The 21470-nt window shown below is 44.5% G+C and overlaps 1 protein-coding gene across 12 annotated transcripts in view; it reads left to right on the top strand.

The window, feature by feature from the left end:
* Positions 1 to 21470, top strand: part of KIF1A (kinesin family member 1A) — a 114544-nt gene that overhangs the window by 63977 nt on the left and 29097 nt on the right. For 6 of the 12 annotated variants that reach the window (XM_060274629.2, XM_060274624.2, XM_060274627.2 and 3 more), the window contains 10 exons: positions 326 to 463; positions 1649 to 1897; positions 7533 to 7651; positions 11961 to 12046; positions 13351 to 13489; positions 14833 to 15001; positions 15538 to 15628; positions 16289 to 16407; positions 17312 to 17367; positions 20651 to 20759. In XM_060274629.2, the coding sequence (XP_060130612.1) occupies positions 326 to 463; positions 1649 to 1897; positions 7533 to 7651; positions 11961 to 12046; positions 13351 to 13489; positions 14833 to 15001; positions 15538 to 15628; positions 16289 to 16407; positions 17312 to 17367; positions 20651 to 20759 (1275 nt within the window). The remainder of the gene's footprint in view (positions 1 to 325; positions 464 to 1648; positions 1898 to 7532; positions 7652 to 11960; positions 12047 to 13350; positions 13490 to 14832; positions 15002 to 15537; positions 15629 to 16288; positions 16408 to 17311; positions 17368 to 20650; positions 20760 to 21470) is intronic. The other 6 variants (XM_060274633.2, XM_060274632.2, XM_060274631.2 and 3 more) reach the window with 1 other exon arrangement.

The following is a 21470-nucleotide window of genomic DNA, read 5'->3' as shown; positions in this document are numbered from 1 at the left end:
TTTGACAAGTTCATCACCTGGACCAAATTCTGATTTTTGCACATGCAAGAATAATCATGCATCCACTTCCTCTGAGCATGCACTAGTGCTTCAGTGAAAAGGCCAACATTCAGTATAATCAGGCTCCCACCATTGTTTGAGAAGCATTGTTTATTTGCTAGTCCCAAGAGAGATGGGAATTTCCCTTATGTATTAATGTGCCTCTAGTGACCAGAGCAGGTTTCAGCACACAGGTAAGATAATGGTTTAGGTGCAAGTAGCCCAGTGGAGAATTGCTTACTCAGCCACCATTGTGTGAGTTAATTTGTTTTCTCTGCCATTGCAGGCAGAGGTTGGACCTGATGCGGGAGATGTATGATCGGGCGGCTGAAGTGCCCTCTAGTGTTATAGAAGACTGTGACAATGTGGTGACAGGCGGAGACCCCTTTTATGATCGCTTCCCTTGGTTCCGGCTGGTTGGCAGGTGAGAGCTTTGATCTTTCAAAATATCATGCCAAACTGAAGAGACCCAAGGAAGGAAATGACCCAAAAGCTGATGTTGTGCTGCACAAGCATTCCTTCCACAGTTGGGTAGAAATTAGATCACACAAGAAGATAATTGCACAGCATCTCACCCTTTCTGTAGGGATCGCTCTCTGCTCTCCAGATTTATGTACTGGAGTGGGTTGTCTTCCATTTATATCGGTGCAGAAGCTCTTTTACTGTGAGCTGCACATGCACGCACATATATGCTGACACAGCCCTTTCACAAAGCTACGCATGATGTCCAGTGCATGGTGTCCAAAGTTATGTTCTCTTTCTCAGTACCATCACTGACGGCTGAAATTTCCTACAGCAAGGTCAAAAGAGGCTTTTAGAGCCTGGACTTTCCATGATCCAGGATGGGCCACCTTAGCTTCTAAAGTCTTAAATTGTGACCCTTCAAGCAGGATTCCCTGCTTGTAGATTGTGACCTCTGGATTGGTGGGAACCATTACAAATAGATGCCATGGAGAACTGTGGCCACCCACCCCACCTGTACAGTATTACCATGTAGAAGATCCTTCTGGCTGGCTGTGGGGAGGTAATAGGATCTTGTACCTGAAGAAAAAATAGCTTGTAGGGTGGAACACAGCTAAGAAACCCTGCTGTAGGATTTGTACATTTGTGTGTGTCATTTGGAGTGTCTCTGCCTATATACTGCCCAGTATATAATGTGTGTTATCATGTGCTTCCCATGCAACTGTTAGAAACAAATGTGATGCCATCAGCTGGGAATTGTTGGGGGCCAGGGAGAAAGGGTTTCCCATTGAATTTTAATAAATCTGGGTACACCTGAGACATTATATATTCCATTGTCAGGATTCACAATGGAATTTATTCCCATACCAATGAGTCAGAAGAACCTTATCACGCTCCATAGTCGTTTTGGTGAGAACCGTTGGAGGAATTTGCATCCAATTTATTGGCTCTTCACCATTTTTAGCTGATGGCATTGGTGGCTCCTCTGTTAGATGTATCTGGCCTGGGAGGTTTTCCATTCCTTTCCCTCCTCCTTATTAACACTGCTGCTTGGTCTAAAAGAAAAGGCAAAGCAAGCCTAGTCTCTCTCTGTGTGTTTGGAATAGCTGGTGTTAACCTGTCTCCTATCTTGTTGTACTAACCTTAGTTCAGATATCTCTGGCTGCAACAGCTCTCCTATTTTCAACACATGCATGAGCGAGCGCATGGCTGATCTCACCCCCTCCCCCACCTTCTCGAACCCTGACTCCGACATCACCGAGCCTGCTGACGAGCAGCACGTGGGGAAGGAGGAGGAGGAGGATGACCTGGAGGAAGACATCTTTCCGGAGTACCCGCTGTATGATGGCCAGGATCCATTTTACGACCGCTCCCCCCTGTTCAGTTTAGTAGGAAGGTTGGTGAGGTCTTAGGAGAGCATGCTGGGAAGGAACTAGCTCTTTCGCATAAGAGACCTGCTTTCCGACACTGTTCCCATGTTAAGGCACTCAGGGACAGGTGAGCTCCCTAACAAGTTCCAGAAATGAGGGGGCAAAACCAACAAAACAAAAAAGCAAGGGTCTGAGCATACCTAAGGAGGAATCAGACATACTGTGAGACAACTGGCAGGAAGACAAATGAGGGGATGGCTCCTGGAGAGGCAACAACTTAGAAGTGAATGTCCCAGAACCTGCCTGCAGAGCTAAAGCTTCTGCAATTATGTGGCTTCTCTCAGGACTGTTTTTATACCTATGGTCTCAAAAACAGGAGGATAATCTAGTTTCAGTGTCTGCTCCTGTACAGTATGATGTGAGGACCGTGCATTTAATGCAGTTCCCTGGTCTAGGAGGCATAGAGGGAACTAAGATTTATCTCTAGAATAAAGGAATGCTAGGGCATTATTCCAGAGGGAAGGATAGTTGATTGGGCTAGAATATAGAAACAGGAAATAAATACTGAAAACATTCTTGAAGAAACTAGGCAAACTTACCTTGTTTGCATTGCTCAGTTCCTGAAGACTGGCATTTGGGGTATTTAACTTTGACAAAGAATAGAAACTAGGATTTCAGTGCACAGGAGCAGTGGGTGGTGAATAAAGTTCTGAGAATGAATTCCAGAATATGCTTGAAAGTATAGTTGCTTTTGTATGACCACCCAGCAGGGCCAGCCCTGCCAATAGGCAGAGTGAAGCAGCCACCTCAGGCAGCAGGTGCTGAGGGACAGAGCTATGTATTCCATGTAGCCTCTTCTGGAGGACTCTGTCCCATTACCAGTGTTCAAGTAAGATTCAGCTGAACTGGAGTAGGATCCCATCTTGTCCTTCACCATAACGATTTGGGATGACCCTACCAACCGCTGCCATTTGTTGTCCCACCTAGTAAATGTGTGAAGCTATTTCTGCCATGTTACAATTTGGCAGAGAAAAGCACTGGAGAGAAATTATTCACTGAAAGCAAACATGGTTAGTTCTAATTTCCATATTTGGCAGCGAAAGGCTTCATCCTTGTGCCTTTGGGACTGCAAATTGAATTTGCTGATAAGAAAGCGAGATTCTTCATCACACTATCCAATTTTCTCACAAAGGCAGAAAATCAACTACGTCCTGGCAATGGATGCATACCCTGTACAAATGAGGGGGCAGGATCCTACTGGGGTCCTTGCAATATCCTTGCCTGTTTTGCTCAGGCAGAACCAAATATTCATCATTTTACCTTCAAAGCCCTGCCCTTCATGGGCATAAACCTGCACCTCAGAAGCTGCTCACTTTATACTAGGATTAATTTAACTTTGTATTAACATAAGGATCTTTCTTTGATATTTGGGCAAGAGGTCCTAAGCTTTAGCTTCCTCACTTTTAAGTAAGAGTCAGGAAAATGGGAGCCAGCAAGGGAGGAAAAGGGCCCAGAAAAGGCAGAGAGGGAGATTGGGGAAGAGTCCTGCAGTCTCAGACCGAAAGAGCTGGCTTCTTCCTTTTTTCTGGGGGATTTGAGATTTTAAATCAACAAACAGGCCAAACTACCAAATAGCTCAATGAGGGAACACCCTCTCCCCCAATCCTGTGAACTGTTCTTGGGGGGTCTTTTGAGTCAGACAAAATTGACTCCCCCCATGCAGCAGCTGTGCCGTTCACATTTCTCATGAAGTGTGCTTTGATTGGATCTTTGTCTTTGATTTTTTTTCTTTTTCCTTATTATTATTATTTTTTTAGCTGCTGGCTCTATCTCCAAAGCTTTAGCAAAATTGGGGGTTATTTCACTTTTGTCTTCCTTTTGAAAGGCTTTTCTTTGGTCTGAGCATGCCATCTTTGCACCTCACCAATCTTGTGGTTAGTGCCTCTATCCTACTCTATTCTTTTAATGACACACAGCCTCTTTCGGCCTTCCTTTATCAATCCCTCTACCTCTTTGTCTCCTCCCAATGTCCCTGATTTGACCCGTTCTCTTCTTACTGCTTCCGCCTCTCCACCTCTCCAGTTCGCCAGTTCCTTCATTCTTCTGGGTTTCAGGCCTGTTTCATAATGGGCCCTTGTTGGCTGTGACCATAATAGCACTTCAACAGATGTATGCCTCCTGCTTCCTCTTAGCCATCCAATTTCAAAACAAGACATTCCAGACTGCATATGAAGAAGATGAAGATTATGCTGAATAAAAGAGAGACTAGGTTTGAGAAGGTGATGTAATCTGCATTCTTTCAGAATATCTGCCCATGGGTTTTGAGCATCAAGGAGATTTGCAGTTCCAAGGAAGTTTGTGGGTACATTGCTTTTCTCTAGGCCAGGTGTGGGGAATCTCTGGCCCATGGGCCTGATTCAGTCTACCAGGCCATCCCATTTGGGTAGTGCTGTGTTGTGCAAAACAGCACTTTGAAAGGGACTTCTCAAGACCTGGCATTTTGATTACTGAAAAGCACTTAACAAGTGCTTTTCAATACACTGTGCAATAAACGTGCAAGGCAAAAAAAGTCACCTGACATCAGGTGATTGACAGGTGACCAACCCACCTGCCAGATCAAGTTCCCAACCCCAGCTCTAGGCCTTTCTTAACCATGTTATGGGCAGGCCCATTTACTGCTGCTTGATTGATGCTGTCTGGAATGATACATGGAAAATGCCTCTTGTGTAAAATCAATCTTTCTTAATCTCTTAATATGTGTTTATTTAATAAAGTTAATAGTCTGGTAGATCATGGGAACAACAAAGACAAAATATATTAATTTCAGCAAATAATTTGAAAAGGTCTCCCATTTTATGTTGTTGACAAGATGAGAAAATGTTGGTTGGGTGATATGATACTGCTGCTAAGTGAATTCATAGTTGGTTGAGCAATTGTACCCAACAAATGCTTACTAATGGCTCAGCATAAACCTGAAGTTTTGAGTGGAGTGCCAGAGGACTGTGTCCTAGGTCCTGTGCTGCTTAAAGGTTTTATAAAAGACTTGGATGAGGGCATTGAGGGATGCTTGTCAAACTTTAAGAAGACACATACCTGGGAGGAATAGGTAATATCAGAGAAGACAGAAACAATGTTCAATGTTATTGTCACAGGTGGGAATCACTGGTCTAATCTAAAACCAGTATGAAATTCAATATAAATAAACATATTTTGCTATTATTGCAAAAGTGATCAGATAAAAAGTAACGTTACTGGAATGTTTGTTGAAATAATAATATCTGCCTCACATCTGCTGGGGAGATCTTCCATAATGCAAGGGCTATTGCACTGAGTGCTGCTTTCTCACTGAGAGATTAGAGTATGGGTAATGAGGCACATCTAAAAGCTCAGCCTATGATCAGCCTATGATCAGTGATCATTTATAGTGGCTCTAGCTGACCTATAGGGAGTAAGTACCCTGGTCCCACATTGAGCTTTGTTCACTAGGACTAAAATTATAAAGCTGGCCTGATAGCATACAGGCAGCCAGTGCAATTCCTGCAACACAGGTGTTACATGCTTTGGGAAGCTTCTTCTGCCAGTAATTTGACATACTGCACCAGCTGAAGTTTCCAGACCCGACCCAGGGATAGCCCTGCATAAAGCATGTTGCAGCAATCAGGTACTGACACTAACAGTGCATGACCTACTGTGTGTAAGCTATTGCAGTCCAAAAACAACCAAAGCTGTCTTACCAGCCAAAGCAGGTGTAGGTACTCCTGGCCATTGAAGACACTTGTGCCTCCAATGATAATGCATAGTCAGGGGGTCCAAGAGCACCCCCTGACTATGAACCTGTTCCTTTAGAGCAGTGGTGGCGAAACTTGGCCCTCCAGCTGTTTTTGGACTTCAACTCCCATCATCCCTAGCTAAAAGGACCAGTAGTCAGGGATGATGGGAATTGTAGTCCCAAAACAGCTGGAGGGCCAAGTTTCGCCACCACTGCTTTAGAGGGAGTGGAACCCCTTCCAGTACAGGTACAGTAATTGACCAATTTTCCAGAACCACACCCATAGAGCCTTTATCTGGCCCAGATTCAAGCTCAGTGTATTGACCCCACCACTGAGTCCAGTCATTAATCTAGGACAGGGGTCAGCAACCTAAGACCCATGGGCCAGAAGTGGCCCATGGAGGTCGTTTGACCAGCCCACGAGCCGCCCCCGAACCGAGCCGGCCACTCGCGTGCTGTACTAAACCAGCGCGGGGACTCACTTCCGCGTTGCCGGAAATCGTGACTGCACAGACGCTGAAAATCGTGGGCGCACGTGTGATCCAGCCCACGGAGGGATCTCTGCAGGACCAATCCAGCCCAGGCAAGATAAACCTTGCTGACCCCTGATCTAGGGCCTGCATAGCATCTCCCAATTCAGATGTTACGGAGAAATAGAGCTCACTAGGGGACAACGCTCCAAATCCCCTAATGACCACTCATTCAACCTGAGATGAGGAGGACACAGGTATCTGGCTCCATGCATCTCACACTGAGCACTACCTCCAACTTGATCATAATGACCCTGGGTGGCAGTCATTGGTTACAGCAGTACAGCAGCAGCAGTAAACTCCCCTCCCAAGAAACAATTTTCACTGTAAATATTTAAGCAGAGGCTAGACAGATTCATGTCAAAGATTCAAGATCCCCCATAATTTTTATTAAATGTCTTCTCCAAACCGAAATAACCCAAGCAAAGTGTGTGTGTGTAGAGACAGGGAGAGAAGGAGAGGTGGGGTTCTATTTATATCAAGGATATTGGATACAGTTCATGGGTTTATTGCAAGGAAGACAGGTACTTGGGGAACCACCAGTGCCCTAAGATTAGTGGGTGGAATGAAGCTGGCTGCAGCATATTATACTGAAAGGTTGTAGTCTTCCAGATACTGCTAGAATCCAACTCCTTGCCAACACTGACCATTGACTGTGCTACCAGGGGCTGATGGGAACCCAACAACACTTGGAGTACCACAGGTCTCCTTCCCCTGTTTTAAAGGCATGTTTCTTTCCATGAAGGAAGTCTGATTAGTTGACAGCTCCTTTGAAGCAGGCCTAAAATTCAGCACGATTTGTGTCTCTCTAGTCCTGGGGAGTTTTTCCTCTCTCGAAGGAACCTATCTCCCTACTTCCTTCCCTTTTCTTCCCCACCCCTCTGGTTTCCCTGCCTTAATCCTCTAATCCTCTTTGTCTTTGCTTGTCCTCTTTTCTGTCCCTTTTGCCCCACTGTTACTCAGCAGCAGGACCTTGGACGAATTACAGCACCCAGGGTACTAGTTGTCTAGTCTCTCCTGCCAGAGGTCCTTTTCCTAGTTTCCTTCTTGCACCAGCACCGCCCCCCCTCCCCTCCCTTCAGCCATGGGAGATGTCAGAACGAGAGGTACGCTATGCTAGCGCTCACTAACTCACTACACTTTCGCTTCACTGCTCAGCACAGGAACTCTGTTCTAAGCACGCTGAATTCCCCCTCTCTGTCCGGCTGGCCATGGCTGCCTTTCTTTAGTTTTGCTTTGCAGCACCATGTTGTGATGTGAGCGGTGAACTGTGGTCCCAGCTACCATCGGCTATGGAGTATGTTTGGAGAAGCTCATGCGTGAGGCGCAGTGACCACTCTCCTATGTCACTTTTCTTTCCAGAGCCTTTGTGTATCTCAGCAACTTGCTGTATCCTGTACCTCTGGTGCACCGCGTCGCCATTGTCAGCGAGAAGGGGGAAGTGAAAGGGTTCCTGCGCGTGGCTGTTCAGGCCATCTCAGGTAAGAGGTGGCTGGAGATGGAGAAGGAGGGACAGCCGAGGCCTGGTGCCCTCCAGATGTTTTAGGCTACAACTCCCATCATCCTTGACCATTGGCCATGCTGGCTGGGGCTGATGTGAATTGTAGCCCAAAACATCTGGAGGGCAGCAGGCTAGAGGACTTGCCTGTTCTAGGCACTTGCATTTATACAGCCATTCCCTCTTCTCCTGGCGAGCAACTCATTTTTAATAAGGGCTTGAGAGCAGAAGAGCCCTTTGCCTTTTGTTGGAATTATTAACTAAGGTACTTAGTGTTTAGTACTAAGGGGAGGGTTCTGCCAAATCACCTGTTGCTGCTCACCGTGGGTAAGTCAAGTCAAAGACCAGTTCATACATAATTTGATTAGGCAGCATTTGATGGGTTACAACTGAATGTGTGAACTGACTCCACTGAAGAGCATTGTATTTGAGATGATGATGATGATGATGATGATGATGATGATGATGATGATAATAATAATAATTTATTATTTATACCCCACCCATCTGGCTGGGTTTCCCCAGCCACTCTGGGTGGCTTCCAACAGAAGCATTAAAATACAATAATTTATTAAACATTAAAAGCTTCCCTGAATAGGGCTGCCTTCAGATGTCCTCTAAAAGTCTGGTGGTTGTTTTTCTCTTTGACATCTGGTGGGAGGGCGTTCCACAGGGTGGGTGCCACTACTGAGAATGCCCTCTGCCTGGTTCCCTGTAACTTGGCTTCTCGCAGCGAGGGAACCGCCAGAAGGCCCTTGGCACTGGACCTCAGTGTCCGGGCAGAACGATGGAGGTGGAAATGCTCCTTCAGGTATACTGGACCGAGGCCCTTTAGGGCTTTAAAGGTCAGCACCAACACTTTGAATTGTGCTCGGAAACATACTGGGAGCCAATGTAAATCTTTCAAGACCGGTGTTATGTGGTCTCGGCGGCTGCTCCCAGTCACCAGTCTAGCTGCCGCATTCTGGATTAATTGTAGTCCGGGTCACCTTCAAAGGTAGCCCCACATAGAGTGCATTGCAGTAGTCCAAGCGAGAGATAACTAGAGCATGCACCATTCTGGCGAGACAGTCCGCGGGCAGGTAGGGTCTCAGCCTGCGTACCAGATGGAGCTGATAAACAGCTGCCCGGGACACAGAATTAACCCGCGCCTCCATGGACAGCTGTGAGTCCAAAATGACTCCCAGGCTGCGCACCTGGTCCTTCAGGGGCACAGTTACCCCATTCAGGACCAGGGAGTCCTCCACACCTGCCCGCCTCCTGTCCCCCACAAACAGTACTTCTGTCTTGTCAGGATTCAACCTCAATCTGTTAGCCGCCATCCAACCTCCAACCGCCTCCAGACACTTACACAGGACCTTCACTGCCTTCACTGGTTCTGATTTGAAAGAGAGGTAGAGCTGGGTATCATCCGCATACTGATGAACACCCAGCCCAAACCTCTCCCAGAGGCTGCATATAGATGTTAAAAAGCATGGGGGAGAGGACAGAACCCTGAGGCACCCCACAAGTGAGAGCCCAGGGGTCTGAGCACTCATCCCCCACCACCACTTTCTGAACACAGCCCAGGAGGAAGGAGCGGGACCACTGTATGACAGTGCCCCCAGCTCCCAACCCCTCTAGACGGTCCAGAGGATGTCATGGTTGATGGTGTCAAAAGCTGCTGAGAGATCCAGCAAAACTAGGAAACAGCTCTCACCTTTGTCCCTAGCCCGCCGGAGATTATCGACCAGTGCGACCAAGGCAGTTTCAGTCCCATGATGAGGCCTGAATCCCGACTGGAATGGATCCAAATGGTCCGATTCTTCCAGGCGTGCTTGGAGTTGTTCAGCAACCACTCACTCAATCACCTTGCCCAAGAATGGAAGATTTGAGATAGTTGGCCATATTGGCCGCATCTAAAGATGGTTTTTTAAGAAGCTGTTTAATAACCGCCTCTTTCAGCGGGTGTGGGAAGGCTCCCTCACAGAGAGAAGCATTCACCACCCCACAAAGCCCATTGCCCAGCCCTTCCCAGCTAGCTTTTATAAGCCAGGATGGGCAAGGATCAAGGAGACGAGTGGTTGGTTTCACTCGTCCAAGCAGCCTGTCCTCATCTTTGGAGGTAACAGATTGGAATTGATCCCACACAACTTGACTAGACAGGCCTCTAGCACTCCCTCACCCCGGCCCTGCTCCCACGGTGGAGTCTACCTCTTCCCGAATCTGAGCGACTTTATCTGTAAAAAACTTTGCAAAATCATTGCAGTGCAAAATCATTGCAGTGATGTATAAGTTTTCTCTGTGGTACTTGATCTCTATTCACATAGAGATTCACAAATAGATCCCTATTCACACGTTTATATTGCTTTATTTTTATATGATTTTATAAACTGCATTGGAGGCAGTGATTGCCCTTCCAAGATAATGTGCAGAATTTCATAAGGTGTAAATAATATGATCATCCAGTCAAACTCCCTCAATGCTGAGCAGTAGCAATTAATCACAGTGATTAATAGAAGGTAGACTTAAAAATGATTGAAGATCCTGTTTTCTGAGAGAACAAGAAATAGGTACAGCTCACCACTTCTAGTTGCAGTCATATCCAGTGAAGCATACACATGCAGCCATCAAGTGAAGAATATCCAGCAGCCCTATGTTTCAGCCTTTGTAGGAGATACATAATAACATGGGTCCCTGGAATTCAGACCACCAATTGAGAAGCTTCTAGGGACCAGGTTGAGTCCATCCAATTGCCTATCTCTACCTTATATACCTTAGTTATTACACCAGGGCAATATAATATCCCTGGGGGAGTGGGGAACTGCTGCTACATATGCTGTTTTTCAAGTGCAGAAATCACTGGTATGAATCCTCAGTGTCCATTGTATTACTGCACTAGTTGGGTTCACCTTGATCTATAGGAATGAATGTATATCTTATCTCTATCTATAATTAGTACAAACATAGGCACATCGTTTCAAAGATTTATAGGGTTATTCTGCGTTGCAGCATGTCGCAGCTCATGATGTCATATTACTGCATATATGGATTTTCCTTATTTCATGCATAACCACCTACACCTTTGCAACTATAACAGAAGTGAGCCTGTGTTTTAAATAGTTGTTCTATGCCCAAAGGACTGTTCCTGGACTGTGTAGATGTGCCTTCTCTGCATCCTGTTCATGTATAGGCTGGGTGTTTGTTATCACTCTATAAAATATTTTAAATTAAATGTTTAAATGACATGTATATTTCAAAGCATTGTCTGGCGAAATGCACAGCCCCATGTCTCTGTCATACAATGAAAGAGCAATTGTTTCAGCATATTCTGAAAAATTTCACCGGGAGCCACCGGTCAATGAAATAAAATGCAATGCCTCATAAGCCAACTGCATTTCTCTGGAGGTGCAATCACATTTGTGCTGGGCTAAAATAAGGACAGAGCAGCTTGGCCAGAAGATTGTAACTTTGATGGCAGAGAGACATAGCTGCCAAGTTATCCCTTTTTTTAAGGGAAATTCCCTTATGCTGAATACGCTTCCTCGTGAGAAAAGGGAAAACTTGGCAGCTATGGAGAGATCTTTTCTGTTTCCACATATTTCAGCATCATGCTTAATTCTAGCAGAGGCATTTGCTCTCCCTTGATGTAGTGAAACTTAGACCATCTACTGTTTGACTTCCAGTGGTACCTTTCCTGATTCTCATTCATTTGGATGATTCAAGGTGCATCCAGATAACTAACCAACCCCATTGTTTATATTTCTTTCCTCACAGTATGGCTGGACAATGGTATTCAGAGAAGAAATTTACCACATGTGAAAATAAACTTTGAGTGATGCCAGTCCAAATGCAACCACACTTGGTGGCTGACTGTATTTGCCCTGTACACTTCCCCAGTGCCTTCTTGTGGATTAGAGTGTTGTACTAGGAATGGGGAGACCCATGTTCAAATCCCCCCTCAGTCATGAAGTTCTTGGGGTGACTTTGGGCTATTCATTGTCTCTTAGCTGAACGCACCTCGCAGGGTTACTGTGAGGATTTAATGTGAGGGGGAGAACCTTGTATGCCCTCTGAGGTGCTTGGAGGAAAGGTGGGATAAAATGTACTCATAAGAAAATATAAATGTGAAAAGATAAGGGAGCAAAAGTGCAATCGTAGGCATTTCTACTGAGATGGGAATTCCACTGAGTCCAATGAGTAGATGGATATAGGACTGCAGCTTAAGAGTTCCTGGCTATGGCTCTCAATCTGTTGGGGAGTCTGAGCTTCTTTTTCCTTACTATAACCTCTTGATGCCTTCCTGTTTCCAGCTGATGAAGAAGCACCAGATTATGGCTCAGGAGTGCGGCAATCTGGAACAGCCAAAATTTCCTTTGATGACCAGCACTTTGAAAAGGTATGCTATGAAAGACAGTACTAGCTGAGTGTCATCCCAGATTGTTGATCACACTCAGCACAAGTTAGGTTATAAGTGGTTATTATTTAACCAATTTGCTGTGCAGATTCAGAAGTTTCAGAGGGCTCAGTAGTGTGGCAAAGTAATGTTGGTCTCTAGAGACTACTTAGAGTCTGAGTTACAACAAAGCTTGTTGTCTCTTCTGTTTTAAACTACCCTGCTCAATTGTATGCCGTACCTGCTGTTCTTTGTAATTTATACCCAAAGCTAAGCAAAAGCTGGCTTAAATTTACATGAATTTACATATATTAACATATGGAAAACAGAGCAGGCGGGTTTGTTTTTTCTGAGTGACATGGAAGCCGACATGAAGTCAGCCCAGATTCTGTGAAATGTTTGCTATTTAGCAGCAAATAAACCACTGAGCCTAGGGCTTGCTGATCAGAAGGTCGGTGGTTCGAATCCCTGTGACGGGGTGAGCTCCTGTTGCTCGGTCCCAGCTCCTGCCAACCTAGCAGTTCGAAAGCACATCAAAGTGCAAGTAGATAAATAGGAACCGCTACAGCGGGAAGGTAAACGGCGTTTCCGTGTGCTGCTCTGGTTCGCCAGAAGTGGCTTTGTCATGCTGGCCACATGACCTGGAAGCTATACGCCGGCTCCCTTGGCCAATAATGCGAGATGAGCGCGCAACCCCAGAGTCGGTCATGACTGGACCTAATGGTCAGGGGTCCCTTTACCTTTACCTTACTACTATATCAGATTATTATTGAGAAATATAAAGCTCTGCAAGTTTTTTCTTTCTTACTTGATCATATTCATATTTTATTTCTACCTTGTCTGAATAAGAGAATACAGTATGATACAAAAACTGAGGAATATAAGGGACAGAAGAAACTCCAACAGCACTGCTAAGTTTCAAAACAGTGTTAATTAACATCTCCTACAATTAACTACAGTTCTCTACGAACTTAATCAATTTAGACAAGAAAATATCCTGCCTATAGGTTTCATCCTTAAATATAATATAATAAGTTAATTTGGCAATTGATGTATAATCTCATATTTTGTTGTGCCATTTATTAATAGATGGCACTATGGCTGTTTATTCTCTTGCTTATAAAATTCTAGCAGTTCCTCTCTTCTTAGATCAGCTGGTTTTACTTGCATCTTGAGCTTGACTTTGCATCTCCCTAACTGCACAGTTTAAAAAGGAGAACGGCAAAATACACCACTGCAAGGGAAACCTAATGACACCACCCAGAACCATCATACCTTTATCTTGTATTCTTTTCCTATCCTTGTAGTTCCAGTCTGAGTCCTGTCCTGTAGTGGGAATGTCCCGCTCTGGAACTTCCCAGGAGGAGCTGCGCATCGTAGAGGGACAGGGACAAGTAACTGACATAGGACCATCTGCAGATGAAGTCAACAACAACACCTGTGCAGGTGAAGGGTGTTTTTTTTTAGGTCAGAAAGGGGTTGGGGAACTGGGTGCATAGCAGCAAAAGCCAAAGATTCGAGCCCCTTTTTGGAGCTCCTCATAAAGAACATTGGAAAAGCTACATCAACAGCCACTTTATATTTTCTTGTGGTTGAAAACAGTGAAGCAAATGAGATTTTAAAAAAGAAGAATATTTTTAAAAGATAAGGCTTCCAGGGCACTTCCAGACCATTGCTGTTTTGGGGTGGGATTCAGTCACATGCCGGGACATTTAGGTTGCACAATTAAAGTTCATTTGGCACTCTTGCTCAAAAAACCCACTTCCCCTCGGAATCTGACTTTTTGTGAGGAAAGTGACTGAAAATGCATGGAAAGTGTGGGATAACATTTGCTTGACACCACACGGTATCACTCGGAATAAATGCTCAATAAACAATCAGTGTGGTCTAACCCTGCAGACTTTGTCCAAACAAATCAGGATGAATGCTCAGTAAACAGGTTGCCTGGAAGCAAAACCTAGTGTGTGTACTGAGAGAGGAAAAACCTCGTATTGTGTGGCCATGTTTCTGTTATGTTTGATGTGCTTTTTCCTGGCATCACTCCCACTAACACTAATACACTAATTGTGCATGCTGACAAACACAGAGCCCAACTAGGCTACTGAGAAACAATAGGGAGGTATCAGCATTTTAAGGGAAACCCTCATGTTAACAGAAGTACATTTAAACACACACACACACACACACACACACACACACACCACACACACACGGAGGCTACCTTTTTTCCAAACAGTCCAATGAGGACTGAGTATGCTCAATAGCTTCAGAATATTAGGTTCCAGTAGGAAAAGTAAACAGCAAACTGTTGTGAGAGAGTAGAGTGCTCTGATTGAGCTTGTCACAGCTTATGCTATCCTGGAGGAAAGTTAGCCAGATAGCAGGAAATGTGAACAGGAAAGCTCCTACTAGGAGATGATTATACACTACAGCATTTTACTGCAAGTTCCACTTGTGAGCAATAGGAACCTAGGAGGCTGCTTTCTACCAAGTCAGATCTCTGGCCATCTAGCCCAATATTGTAAACACTGGTTGGCAGCTGCTCTCCAGGGTTTCAGGCAGGAGTCATTCCAACCCTACCTGGCAAAGCCATAGAATCCAGCTGTTTTGCCCACCGTGCTATTTTGTACAGGAAAGTCCACCAATGGGACAAGCAAGCTTTTTCCTTTCAGTGTTCAGGATGTCTACTGCTCTCACTTTGATGTGTGCACCATTTAGGATATGAGGAAGCATCTGCTTTATACCAATGAGGAAATGTCCTTTATAACTTTAATATTCTATTTCCCCAGCCACTCCTGAGGATCTTCTCCTGGACAGTTCAGAGAAGTCTGTGGTGGATGGGCCTTTAGAGGCAGTCCTTGAGCACCTGAAGCTGGGCAGCATCTTCACTTTCAGAGTGACAGTTTTGCAGGCATCTAGCATCTCAGCAGAATATGCAGACATCTTCTGCCAGTTTAAGTGAGTTACAGTCTTTCCTTCTCCATTTGCCCTTTACTCATTTCAGATAACCTTAGCAGATTGTGGTTTCTCCTCCCTTTGCCCTTCGGTGGCTATCCCATTCTTTTCAGATGGGAGAACTTAAATGGACAGAAGTTGATTCCTGACAGCCAAAATGTTTTAGCATTTAAAAGGCTAAAGGGTGGAGGTTAGAGTATAGATACCAGAAATTCTTTTGGTGGGAGCCATTAATTATTACAGGAGAAGAGGACAGCAAAGAAATATGAGGGCTCCCTGCTTGATGGGGTAAGGAACCCTTTGAGGATTATTTCCCCTCAGGTCCTTGTCCTACTGGCCTTTCAGTATGTGAGTGTCCCCAACAGGAATGTAGCACTCAAAGTATAGGAAGGCGCAGTGGTGACCATCAGATCTCAACTGAGCTAGTGTTTAATGGTATCTGCCTGTGTAGCAATATACAACCAAGGAGACTATGGAGCATACCTGTGATAAATATATTTAATAACAACAACAATAATAAAACTTGTATTTCTTCACAGCTTTATCCACCGCCATGACGAGGCCTTCTCCACAGAACCATTGAAGAACACTGGACGAGGCCCACCTCTTGGCTTCTATCATGTACAAAACGTAAGTATAGAATCCGAGAAGGCTTCATTTCGACAACTCCATGGGCAGCATCTGCATCCAGGGTGGAAATAGCCTCTGGTAGAGCAGATTTGTGATTGCCATAGAGATGGTATTAATGGTGACACCCTTAATGTCAGGCAACAGTACTTGAAACAGCCTGATTAACAAGGATATGAAAAAATACATTGTTCTGGATTCAGGATGCCATCCTTATACTAACAATGAAGCAAGCTTTTCATTTTGTGCATTTTGGTGACCTCCTTCTGGATGAAAAAGAGCCATCGATAACTTTATTGTGTTCACCTTCATAAGTCAACATGATTACCATCGAGCCCATTACTTTGCCAGATCAGTCTATGGCAAACTTAACATTAAAAAACATGACCAGAACCCTGCTGAATTCAACCAATAGCCATCTAGTCCATGCATAAATCTGTGAAATAAAGTAATAAATATCTGTGCCCAAGTACCACTTTTAGTTTATAATTTTACTAAGGATATTAGTAGTAGCAGTAGTAGTACTGAGTGCCTTTCATTTGCCATGTAACCAATGTTAACCATAAACTTTGCTGAAATAAATTTTGCTTAAGTGAATGGGACCTTGTAGATATTCTGTTTTAAATGGTTTTTCTTCTTCTTCTTTTCTTTCCTTTCTCTCAGATTGCAGTGGAGGTCACCAAATCTTTCATTGAGTATATCAAAAGCCAACCAATTGTCTTTGAGGTATTTGGACACTATCAGCAGCATCCTTTCCCGCCTCTCTGCAAGGATGTCCTCAGGTAAGTGTCATTTCCACAACAACTGCCATTGCCATTGCCATAGGATTAATCTCTCACTGGCTTTGGGGTTTGCCCTACCTTAGCCCAGATTGTGTCCATTTTGTAATACGCAAAGCCTGTGGCTGCAGCAGTAAGGGCATTGGGGCTCTCTTCATTGGCCTTATTTTGATCAGGTTCATGTGTTCAGTGGCAAGGATCGATGGTGCATTTTCAGAACTGCCTTGCTGCAGTTTATGGTAGAACAACTAAAGCAGGCATGTCCAACAGGAAGATCGTGATCTACTGGTAGATCACTGGACGTCTGCGGTAGATCACTGGTAGGTCATTGGCTCCCCCCAAAGAAGCTGAACAACTGTGGCTCCCCTTAAAAAAGCTCAACATTTTACCTTCTCCCTGAAAAAAACTCAACATCTTTGACCCGAACCCCCCAAAAACGGGCCTGCCTCCTTCCTAAAAAAAAGCTCAACAACTAACTTTGACCTGAACCCCCCAAAAGGGGGTAGATCACTGCCAGTTTTTTTTAATTCTGTGAGTAGATCACAGTCTCTTGGGAGTTGGCCACCCCTGAACTAAAGCATGCTCAGGTATATCATCCAAGCCAGGGAATTGTATAAGGGCAGATTCTGCTGTTACATTTACATTGTTAGAGCCCCACAGGTCTTGGTCTGGTCAAAGAGTACAAGTCTGACACTCAGCTGGACTAGACGAATCAATGCTGAAGTCTTGGTTGCAACTTCTGATTCTTGAGTGGGTAAAGACCTGGAGCAACTGCTTAGTACCCTATCAGCTCATGTTCAGGTCCTATTATTTGACCAAGCACAAATTCCTATTTGGCCTACGTTGATATATTCTAATTTCTTCTCCCTGTGTTCCCTTTTTGAAATTTGTGTTTCTTTCTCTACAGCCCCCTAAGACCATCCCGCCGCCATTTCCCTCGGGTCATGCCATTATCCAAACCAGGTAGGAGAGAAATTGCTTTTCATTTAGCATGATTGTAAATAGGAATGTAGGAACCAAAAGGATAGGAGAAGCAGCTGCAGTCTCATGGAATGGCTGCTGCCAGGGATGAAAGAATGTGATGGAGCAGGTCTCTCAGCAGAGCCACTGAAGTGACCTGAGCATGCCCCATAACTGTGGTATATTGAATACCCTCCATTTTAAGTGTGGGGGGGGGGTTCCTCTTTTTTGCCCAGAAGCTGTATGCTGCTTTGCTCCAGCAATGGAACATACATCTTCAGCAAGTTTCTAAGTTTTTGCCTTTTCCACAGCTCTCTCTAGCAGTGAGGCTAAACTTGAGCTGTGCACACACCATACATTTATAGTACACTTAAAGCACAAAGTCACTCCCCCCCCCCCGGCAAAAAAAAATCCTAGGACCTTAGTTTGTTAAGGGTGCTGGAAATTGTAGCTCTGTGAGGGGTAAACTACAGTTCCCAGGATTGTTTGGAGGACGCCATGTGCTTTAAATGTATGGTGTGTGCACTGTCTAGGCCTGCTCCATCCCTTTCTTTTTTCACTATAGATGGTTTGTTGATAACATGGTGATAGCCACTTACAGCATTAGTGTCACCAGTATGTCTTACCCTCACCCCTGAGTAACTGTCTAACGTAATAAATGCTTGGCTGGCTTCCTCATTCTTCCGCATTGTGGTTCTGAATGGCACGCTACATTTTAAGGCTATAGGGGTTTGCAAGCACTGGATGAGCTGCTTATGTATTTTGTTTCGGCTGCGTCATGTTTCTGTGCATAATTGTTTCATATTGTATTGTGCTCTCTGTTTGCCTCTCTGTTTCCCCTGTGAAGAACAAGAGAGATGCATCCTGATGATTAAGGGTCTGATACCCAACGTGCTTGCTGGCCAGCTCCTGGAAACATTCTCTGGACACATGTTGTATGCTGCCAGCACAGCCTCCTCTTTCCTCATCAGAGAGGGGGAGGATCCCAGCACCACACCATCCCTCTTACTTGGGAACTGTGTTGTGACAAAGGCTCAGAAGCCTGGTTGGTCCCTGGACAAAGCTTTGGAAGGCCCAGACTCAGGGATCTTGACTTGGAGGGCTCCAGGGAAAGGCACCAATGCACTGCTCAGAAGGACAGGAAAAAAGGGGACACCGTAAAGCAGTGTAATTGCTTTGCTTTCTGTTCCCAAGTTTGTATAGTGTCTTGAATGAATCCACAACATACGCGAGTCCCTCCCAGGATGACTTTGATCCCTGAGTCAACGGGATATTCCATTCAGCTGTGTGTGGTGTTCTATGTGGTTTCCTGCTACCTCTTTCTTCTGGGCTGTGTGTGTGTGTGTGTGTGTGTGTGTATGTGTGTGTGTGTGTGTGTCTTGTGTGCTTATATTTATTTATGGGCTGTTAGTGCAGCTCAGGGGATTCTGTGATGGTGTTGGGCCATTCATTCCTCTCTTAAATAAGGAGTGAGGAAACCTGTGGCCCTCTAAATGTTGCTTGACTACAACTCTCATGATGTTGACTAGGGCTGATGGAAATTGTGGCTGTCCTGATGCTTCTGTGCTGTGGGTTAAACCACAGAGCCTAGGACTTGCTGATCAGAAGGTTGGCGGTTCAAATCCCTGTGACGGGGTGAGCTCCCGTTGCTCAGTCCCAGCTCCTGCCAACCTAGCAGTTCGAAAGCACGTCAAAGTGCAAGTAGATAAATAGGTACCGCTACAGCGGGAAGGTAAACGGCATTTCCATGTGCTGCTCTGGTTCGCCAGAAGCAGCTTTGTCATGCTGGCCACATGACCTGGAAGCTGTACGCCGGCTCCCTCTGCCAATAACGCGAGATGAGCACCACAACCCCAGAGTCAGTCACGACTGTACCTAATGGTCAGAGGTCCCTTTACCTTTACTGATGCTTCTGTACTCCATGTTCCCCATACCTGTCTTCAATGTTTGGCCACTCCCACTCCCAATAGATTTGAAAATGCTTAAGGATAGGGATATAAATGCATATAAATCCATAATTGTACACAGCACCTTACAGAATAGCATGGGGGGGGGGAAGCAAAGACAGAAAGCCTGCTCATAACTTGAGACATTTCCAGTGAGGAACACAAGTAGAGGGAGATGAAAAGTCCCACTTGAGGTGCCTAATGGGATTGATTTCTGGCGTCCTAGGACATGGTACAATAGGGTGTCTCAAAGTTCAGGCATGCAGAATTGCTCTCTATATGCATGCTAGTCGACCATAATATTTTCCAAACATCCACTCCAGAAGAAATGCCTCTAGCTCTTAATAATATGCTTATTTACGTACATGGTTCTTCTTTTACACCACTTAAGAATGCCATGAGCATTAACCATCCCTCTTTCTTTGTGTGTCTTGTGTCTGTCATGAAAACCTTTAAGCCCAGTCCTTCTTGTTTGCCGTTCAGAGAGACTGCATTGCTGTTGACTTTATTTTCTTATATGTGGGTCTGCTGATCTCGATGCAGGAGAAGATGTGTTTTGTGTGTGCTTATGCATTTGCTTACAGAGCCCCATCCATCTTCTTCTTTGTATATCTGGGTCCAAAAGCCTTCTTCAAACATTAATGGATCTTTCCATTGACTCTTTCTAAATTTTAGATAGTAAGTGTTGGTGGAACTGGCTGTCCTGCCCTTGCTGTGCTGTGGGGCTTGTCCATATTTGAGCATTATTTAGCTGTTAATCTACTCCCCCCCAATTTGAATTAGACCTCTCCCTTTTCAGTTCATACCAATAGGAGTTCCCGTTTGTGTTTGCCCCACCTTCTAATTTGTTTGTTCTATTATGCCAATTAAATGCTATAAATTTTTTAATGTGGTTTGCTTGTGATTTTGTGCAAAGTTCCAAAGAAAAAAAATATAGATAAGGCTGTGCTCCTTCATTCAGGAGTACTTCAGAAATAGTTATGGGCATGAAAATAAATGAAAGCATTAAGAAAATAGCGGGTGTGAAAAGGGGAGTAGCAGAAAATGAAACAAATATTCTGAAATCCCAAGTGTGATTGTTTGGAGCCTGATTTCCACCCCCACCCCCGATTTATTGAATCATCCCCATTTCAGGTAAACCTGAGTTTGCAGGGTGAAAGCATTGAGAGTGGTGTTTTTTAAGGGTAACATCATGTGGACTACATAAATCAAATGAGAATGCAAACAGCTGCAAACACACTGTAAACTCCAATGTGGACAAGCCCAAGTTGTGAAGCCAGTCTACAATCTGAGAAGATGGGGCTTCTTTGGCCTCTAATTCCAATTTCTTTTCTTTGCAGTGCCTGCAACCAAACTCAGTGCCATGACGAGGCCCAGCATTGGCCCCTGCCAGTGCAAGTATGATCTGATGGTTTTCTTTGAGATCTGTGAGCTTGAGGCCAATGGCGAGTAAGTGTCTATATTTGTCCATGGATCAGTGGGGCCGGGGATAGCTTTCTTTTCTAGGAGACATAATTTGATAATCCTACCTGGAACTTGTTTTAGGATTGACTTAGGAGACATATTAGGAACATGCTCATTTAGCTCTCTCCTTTATTTTGCTGAGTCATGCACATGCATAAGAAGAGCCCTACTGGATTGATCCAAAGACTGCAAGTTAGAAACAAGCTATATATTTGCAAAGCATTGCACAGAGAATTTGCAATACAAAACCTATATGTAAAAGTCAAGCTGTGGGTGAATAGTTGCCTAATGAGAAAAGAATATAAATTATGGTATATCACAAATAATTACTGTATATCACAAATAATTGAACTGAGTATCCTTATGCCGCTCTGGGTAGAAGAATCTTAATTTTTGTTCTCTCAGTTTCTCATTTTTCCAAACTTTAATTCAGTTCTCTGCATTCTGCAGCAATTTGCAATTCCTCCCCACCAAAAAAACCCCTCATGTAAATTCATTGACATCTTAGTGCAAATTTCTCCTAAGAAATACATTTTTGTATGCAGTTTTGACTAATATACACATTTTTGCAGTCAGTTTCTCTTAATACAGTATAATGCATTTCTGCGTGTGTGTTTTTCTAATATTTCCATTTCCCCGCCCCTCCTTCCCTTAATGTATACAGTGGTACAGTGGTACCTCTACTTACGAATGACT

The sequence above is a fragment of the Zootoca vivipara genome, chromosome 5 (genome assembly GCF_965207765.1).
Source record: "Zootoca vivipara chromosome 5, rZooViv2.hap1.1, whole genome shotgun sequence".
NCBI classification, from domain to species: Eukaryota; Metazoa; Chordata; class Lepidosauria; order Squamata; family Lacertidae; genus Zootoca; species Zootoca vivipara.
The sequence above is the reverse complement of the archived record's forward strand: the minus strand, read 5'-3'. Positions and strand labels throughout refer to the sequence as shown.